The following is a 7,882-nucleotide window of genomic DNA, read 5'->3' on the forward strand; positions in this document are numbered from 1 at the left end:
AAGCCATATTGATTTAGAGGCCATCCTAACCTCTCATGGGAAAGTAAATAAGCCAAAATCGGGGACACATAACTTGCTCAGAAATACCTTATGCAAATCTGTAAAAACACATACTTCATTTCAATTGGTCCTTACTGGGGCGCCTGGGTGGCTCATTCGGTTAAGCATCCAACTTCAGCTCAGGCCTTGATCTCATGATGTGTGGGTTTGAGCCCCACACCAGGCTCTGCACTGACAGCTCAGAGCCTGGAGCCTGTTTTCAGATTCTGTGTCTCCTCCTCTCCCTGACCCCCCCCCCCCCGCTCGTGCAGTCTCTCTCTGTCTCTCAAAAATAAAAAAACAAATTAAAAAACAAAAACATAAATTGATCCTTACACATCTCTCGTCTTCTTGTTTTCTGTGAAGATAACTCCCCGTAGCTCCTTGGTGAAATATGTTCTCATTTCAGGGATGGTTGACCTTCAGGGATGTGATCGTGGAGTTCTCTCCGGAGGAGTGGGAGTGCCTGGGCCCCGCTCAGAGGGCCTTGTACAGGGACGTGATGCTGGAGAACTACAGGAACCTGGTCTCCCTGGGTGAGGAAACCGTCCCTTCAGACCTGGGGATCTGCCCTTGGGTATCTTTGCATTTTCCTCCTTGGAGCCAGTTCTTGCTTGACTGAGGTTGAAGCCCTGCTGCCTCAGAAATGAGAAGCCTCACAGTGTGGCAGCGGGATGTCACACTTACACTCTCCGTCACACGATCCCCGCACTGAATCAGGCGCTGCCAGACGTCAAGTATGCATGAAACCTTGTGAAAAGCTTAAAATACGCAATTCCATTTTTTTCTGTCCCTATGCTGTTGATTCACTTAGTCCTTAGGAGAGAGTGAGATCTTTGTGTAAACTGTTCTTGGAGTATTCAGAGAAAACAGAGGATGAATTTTTGAAATTGTTTTTCAGCTTTACTGACGTATAACTGTTAAAGAAAATTGTAATGCATTGAAAGGGTACACCTTGATGATTTGATACACATTGTGGAAGGATTTCCGTAATCAAGTTAATTCACACACATTACTTCACATATTTACTTTTTATGTTTTGATGAGGACATTTAAGTTCTAGTCCCTTAGCAAGTTTCAGTTATACAGTATTACCAGCTGTTGTCCCCATGTTGTGTATTAGCTTCTCACCCCTTGTTCACCACGTGCTAAAATTTTGTCCCCTTTACCAGCCTCCCCCCTTGTCCCTTGTGCCTCGCCCTCAGCAGCCACCCATCCTACTCTGTTTTCTAAGCATGGCTTCTTGCCTCGGCTTCACACCCCCTCCCTCTTACCTGTCTTGCACCTGCGCCGCACACCCACACTACCATTCCTGCAGTTAGGAATGGGACGGCAGGGTGCTGTTTGCCGCGTCAGGTCCTCCTTTTCTCCCAAGGTCGGAATTCGAACTGTCCTGGTAGGTTGGTCTCCCCAGGGATTGGCAAGTACAGTTGCTTCCCTCATGTGCTCATTACCTCCTGCCCTTCCTTCCGGCCTCCTCTCACACAGTACCTCCGTCTGGATGGACCATGCTGTTCTTTACTAGCATATGAATTTTGTAGTACTTGAACACCCTGAATCCCACAGGTCTTCCTCACCAGCTACACTACTCTTACTGCATGAAGAAGGATCCCTATTTATCCTTCCTTTCTCTGTGAATAGGGGTTAGAAACACAGACCCCATGTGCCCACCGTCCCTGTTTAAAAAGTGGTGGTCATGCACCTCAAGGCTTTTAACCTTTCCACGCTATTAGAAGGCCTAGGACATTCTAAGTTTTATGGTAAAGTCTCAGAAATTACTTGGCTTTCATAGGATACAGCAACCTCTGTCATGATTTTGATCGGATGGTCTTGTGTCTAGGCCTTGGCTCAGCCCGCCATAGCAAATACAAAACCCAGATGGCTTAACTAACAGAAATGTATTTCTCACAGTTCTGGGGTCTAGCAAGTCCAAGATCTTGGTGCTAGTCAGTTCATTTCCCGATGAGCCTTTTCCTGTTGAGAACTCTGTCTTCTTGCCATGTCCTTGCTTGGTGGAAAGAGTGAGAGGCAGCAAGCTGTCCTGTCTCTTCTTGTAACGGCCCTAATCCCATTCACGACACTGCACCTTCGTGACCTGGTTTTCTGCCGAAGACTCCACCTCCTACACCGTCATACTGGGGTGGACATAAACGTTCAGACCAAGTAACATGCATTATACTTCGTATGTTTTTATTCTACAGTTCTGTCCAAACATCGTTTGATTTGGCTTTTGTTAATAAGATTGTCACATGTAAACTCATTATTACATATACTTTGTTGCCAGTGAACTAGAAAATTAGAGTGTTGCAGAGATAGGGACTTGCTAGGCCTTTACCTAAGTGCAGGCCTAAAATCATAATTTACAGGGTGTTTGGCAGGCTTGGTCTGTAGAGCATGTGACTCTTGATCTCGGGGTCATGAGTTCAAACTCCCTGTTGGGCATAGAGATAACTTAAAAAAAAAAAACATAATTGTGTTTTCTGACTTCTTTCCCCGAGTATTATCATTTATAATGTTATGTATTTACCTGACTGGATACTTTAAAAATGAGTGGTCTTGATCTAAATTCCAGTTTTCATGTTGTATCCTGGTTCTGGAACAGAAGCCCTTGCTTTTTTCGTAAGAGAGATTTGTTGAGAAGTCCACAAACTATAATTTTGTATCATTGTGGTTACTTATTATTTCCATCCTACTTTTAGGTTACTAGAATGTTTATTAATTGTCATTATGATTTACAGATTATGGTTTTTCAGTATGCAAAGTGCAGCATAGCCGATTTATACTGCTTGTTTATGTTGCAAAATGGCCATTCCAAGGGAATATAGTTTTATGACCAGTATTCAGAAAAATATTTTTTATAACATTGATTAAACTCTTCCTTATTTCCCCAGTGCCACTATAGTTTTCCAATTCTAAATTGTCATTTATTTAGGTTACTCATTAGTAGGGTGCCTGGGTGGCTCATTCGGTTGAGCATCCAACTTTGGCTCAGGTCATGATCTCACAGTTTGTGGGTTGGAGCCCCGCATCAAGCTCTGTGCTGACAAATTACTCAGAGCCTGGACCCTGCTTTGGATTCTCTGTCTGCTTCTCTCTCTGCCCCTCCCCCACTCGTGCTCTGTCTCTCTCCATCTCTCAAAAATAAATTAAATGTTAAAAAAAATTAGATTACTCCTTACGTAAGTTTGTTTTGGATTATTTACCACTAGAGTATATTATGCTGTGCTTTAGAATTAGTTTCCGATAAAGATACAGTAAATATGGATAGTATTTTTATCTCTTCAAACATGAAACAACCATATATTTTCTGTGAAAAATTGGCAGGTAATGGTGTGCCATTTGGGGACATGATGAGAAAATCTCCCTCTTTTCAAGGCTAACATAAGTTTGCATACTGTGATTTTCTTTCTTTTTTTTTTGTTGCCATTGATTACTTAAAAATCTTTTCCTGTTTATTCATTTTTGAGAAATGGAGAGAGTGCATAAATGGGGGAGGGGCAAAGAAAGAGGGAGAGTCAGAATCCGAAGCAGTGTCCAGTCTCTGAGCTGTCAGCACAGAGCTTGATACAGGGCCCAAACTTATGAACCTCAAGATTGTGACCCGAGCCAAAGTTGGTCTCTTAACCAACTGAGCCACCCAGGTGCCCCAACAATTTTACCGTAGGCTTTAAAATTGAATTACATGTAATTACCCTTTTACATTAAAGAATCTTGTACCTTTTGTGTTCCTAAAAATTGAAAATCATGGTTGTGACATTTCACAACTGATCAATATATGTAGTACTTTTTATGTAATATGTTTTTCAATATAAGATTTTCTATAATTAATGGGAAACCTATGGTGCTTTATATCTCGTAGCTCTCTCTCCCAAATGTATGATCAAGGAACTACCACCAAAAGAAAACAGTAATACAGGAGAAGTATTGCAGGCAGTTATATTGGAAAGACATGAAAGCCGTGACACCGAAGATCATAGCTTTAGAGAAATCCAGAAAAATACTCATGACTTTGAGTGTAAGCAGAGAGACGGTGAAACAAATTTCGAAGGAGTGCTTGTGACCCTTAATGAAAACCTCACTGGTAGGAGAGATCAATGTGGTAGAAGAGATGCAAGAAATAAACCTATTGATAACAGGATTGGACCAAGGTTTCAGTCACATCTGGCTGGAGTGCAGATACTTCAGCCCAAAGCAAAAATTTATGAATGTCACCAAGTGGAGAAGTCTGTCAACGATAGTTCCTCAATTTCACTACTGCATGGAATCCTTCCCAGAGTCCCGACCAACAACTCTAATGATCGTGGGAATGATCTCTTGCCTTCTTCATTACTCACACAAGAGCAGAAAGCCCACATTAGGGAAGAACCATACAAACGTGAGGAGTGTGACCAAGCAGTTAATCACGGTCTGCACCTCACTAGACATCAGATAATCCAGACAGGAGAGAAACCATATAAATGTGAGATATGTGGGAAGGTCTTCAGTCACAACTCACACCTTGCATGTCATCGAAGAATTCATACTGGAGAGAGACCTTACAGATGCATCGAATGCGGCAAGGTCTTCAGTCGCAATTCACACCTTGTCCGTCATCACAGAATTCACACTGGCGAGAAACCTTACCACTGCAATGAGTGTGGCAAGGCTTTCAGTGAGTGTTCTAGTCTTATGAACCATCAGGTAATCCACACTGGAGAGAAACCTTACAAATGTAATGAATGTTGCAAGGTCTTCAGTCAGAGTTCAGGCCTTGCGAGTCACCGAAGAATTCATACGGGAGAAAAGCCTTACAAGTGCAAGGAGTGTGGCAAAGCCTTTACTTATGGCTCACAACTCACTAACCACCAGGTAATCCATACCGGTGTGAAACCTTACAAATGTAATGAGTGCGGCAAGGCCTTTAATCAGAGCTCACATCTCACTAGACATCAGATCATCCACACGGGAGAGAAACATTACAAGTGTGACGAATGTGGGAAGGTCTTCAGTTACGATTCACACCTTGCACGTCATCGTAGGATTCATTCCGGAGAGAAACCTTACCAGTGTCGTGAGTGTGGCAGAGCCTTTACTATGTTATCAAGCCTTACGTACCATCAGGTGATCCACACCAGAGAGAAACCTTACAAATGTAATGAGTGTGGCAAGGTCTTCAGTCAGAGTTCGAGCCTTCCCAGTCATCGGAGAATTCATACTGGAGAGAAGCCATACCAGTGTAATCAATGTGGCAGATCATTCATTCAGCGCTCTAACCTCACTAGACATCGGATGATTCATACTGGAGAGAAACCTTACAAATGTAAAGAATGTGGCAAGGTCTTCACCCAAAATTCAAGCCTTGTGAGTCATCAGAGAATTCATACCGGGGAGTGATCTTACAAATGTAGTGAGTGTGACAACGCATTTGATTATAAGTTCAAGCACGAATTGGCATCAGAGCGTCCACACTAAAGAGAAAGCATATACAGGTCATGTGTGTGGCAGAGGACTTACACAGGCTTCACAACTCAACTGACATCAGGATATACATCTTTTTTTATTTTAATGTTTGTTTATTTTTGAGAGATGGAATATGAGTGGGGGGAGGGGCAGAGAGAGAGGGGGACACAGAATCTGAAGCAGCCTCCAGGCTCCGAGCGGTCAGCACAGAGCCCGATGTGGGGCTTCAACTCAGGAACCACGAGATCATGACCTGAGGTGACGTCGGGCCCTTAACAACTGAGCCACCCAGGCGCCCCCATCAGGATGTACATCTTCGATAAAGCCACATGAATGTAATGTGCATGCTAAGGCTTTTACCCATGGTTCAAAACTACAGAACATCACAGGACTCACTCTGGAGAGCAGCCTTACACATGTAATGAATCTGAGAGAGCTTTTTGTCAAACATTCTGCCTTTGATGTCTTTGATGACAGAGCATGAGTAAGGGAGGGGCAGAGAGAGGCCGTCAGAATCTGAAGCAGGCTCTAGGCTCTGAGCTGTCAGCACAGAGCCTGAGGCGGGGTCAGACCCATGGACCAAGAGACCATGACCTGAGCTGAAGTCAGAAGCTTAATCAACTGAGCCACCTAGATGTCCCTAGAGAGTTTTTATGAGGAATAAAATAATGAAGTCTCGAGTTCTCTAAATTGAGATACTGAGACAGTACATCGCAGAATTTTTTTTTTTCAAATACTCAAAGCATACCATAGAATAAAGTCAAAATGTGTTAAAACTCTGGATGGGAAGAATGAAAGATACATAGAGATATAGCAAAGATATATAGATCCTGAGGATAATATTCTACGGAATCTTTTCTAATTTAAAGTATTATTGTTTTACATTTCACATTTAAAGCTTTGATCGTTTTTGAGCTAATATTTGTACAGGTGTGAAGGTTTTGTGAAGTATTTTTGTGGGGTTTTTTTCTGGTATGGAAAATCAATTGGTTCAGCAGCATTTTTTTTTTTTAATTCTCTTTATTTAGTTTCCTTGGTACCTTTGTCCAACCTCAGTTGGAAGTACTTGTGTGGGGCCTTTTCTGGATTCTCTGTTCTTTTCCACTGATGTATAATGTGTCTCACTCTAAAATACAATGTAATTTTGATGACCTTTTACTATGTTAGAAATCTTGCATGAGTAATTCCAACCACTTTATTCTTTTTCAGATGCTTTGGCTATTCTAGTTCCTTTGCCTTTCTTTATAAATTTTAGAATAATCTTGTTTGTCTCTAGAAAATATCTTGATATTAATTGCATTAACCTATCTATCAACCTATAATCATTTGACATTATTTCTATGGTGTATCTTCCAGTAAATGGCAGTGGTAGGTCTCTTTTTGTGTAAACTTTTATATATTTTAGCGTCAAAATCCTGTTAATGTTTTTGATAGATTAACATGTTTGTACTTTTTCCTTTTTGAGCAATTGTACATATAATTATATTTTTAATTTCAGTTTCCATGTGTTCATTGCTCCTCCATTGAAGTAATAGAGATTTTTTTTTTAATGTCGATCTTGAATATCTAGAATTTACTGATCTCACAGGGCATCTGGCTGGCTCAGTTGAAGAGCATGCAACTCATGATCTCCAGGTCATGAGTTTGAGCCCTATGTTGGGTATAGAGATTACTTAAAAAAAAAAAAAAAGTAAATAAATAAACTTAAAAAAAGAATTTACTAATCTCACTTTAGAGATTTTTTGCTTCTTTGGGCTTTAAAAATTTGTTTTTTAATTTTTTTTTCTTTTGAGACAGGGACCAAGTACGAGCAGGGGAAGGGCGGGGAGAGAGGGAGACACAGAATCCAAAGCAAGCTTCAGGCTCTGAGCTGTCAGCACAGAGGCAGACACAGGGCTTGAACCCACAAACCGCCAGATCATGACCTGAGCCCAAGTTGGACGCCTAGCCAACTGAGCCACCCAGGCGCCCCTCTTTGGGCTTTCCTATGTACACCATTTCACTAGCTTCCTAATGTGTCTTTAAGAAGCCACTCCAAACTAAGTGAATTAAAACAATAAAACTTACTCTCTTATAGTTCTCAACATAAGGTATCTAAAATAGATCCACAGCACTGTTAACCTTCTTGCTATTCCAGGGAGGAATTTGTTTCCTTGTGTTATGGAACCTGGCCTGGATCACCCGGCAGAAGAACCAAGAGGCACTTGGAGATCTTGGAAGGGAGGAGCTTTATTTCACACCGGTGGGCTCAAAGGAGATTACTCTCCCTCCAGAGGTCTGAGCCCCGAGCGTAAGCAGAGGGAATTTCCCTATCAGTCCTGTCGGCCATCTTATAACATTTCCCCCCCGTCACTTGCACTTTCCAAGTTCCGGAGAACGCTTCTATGCCTTGCCTCATGGCCCA

The 7,882-nt window shown here is 42.0% G+C and overlaps 1 protein-coding gene across 2 annotated transcripts; it reads left to right on the forward strand.

Annotated features, from left to right (window-relative positions):
* Nucleotides 1-433: 433 nt before the first annotated feature.
* LOC115281192 (zinc finger protein 665-like) lies at nt 434-7,675 on the forward strand. Of its 2 annotated transcripts, XM_029926530.1 has the most exons (3): nt 434-575; nt 3,899-5,425; nt 7,616-7,675. In XM_029926530.1, the coding sequence occupies exons 1-2, from the start codon at nt 434-436 to the stop codon at nt 5,410-5,412; spliced, it is 1,656 nt and encodes a 551-aa protein (XP_029782390.1). In that variant the 3' UTR covers nt 5,413-5,425; nt 7,616-7,675. The 2 variants fall into 2 exon arrangements, with proteins under 2 accessions (XP_029782390.1, XP_029782389.1); XM_029926529.1 differs by lacking the exon at nt 7,616-7,675 and having other exon boundaries at nt 3,899-5,613.
* Nucleotides 7,676-7,882: the final 207 nt, after the last annotated feature.

Source organism: Suricata suricatta, chromosome 16, assembly GCF_006229205.1.
Source record: "Suricata suricatta isolate VVHF042 chromosome 16, meerkat_22Aug2017_6uvM2_HiC, whole genome shotgun sequence".
Taxonomy (NCBI): domain Eukaryota; kingdom Metazoa; phylum Chordata; class Mammalia; order Carnivora; family Herpestidae; genus Suricata; species Suricata suricatta.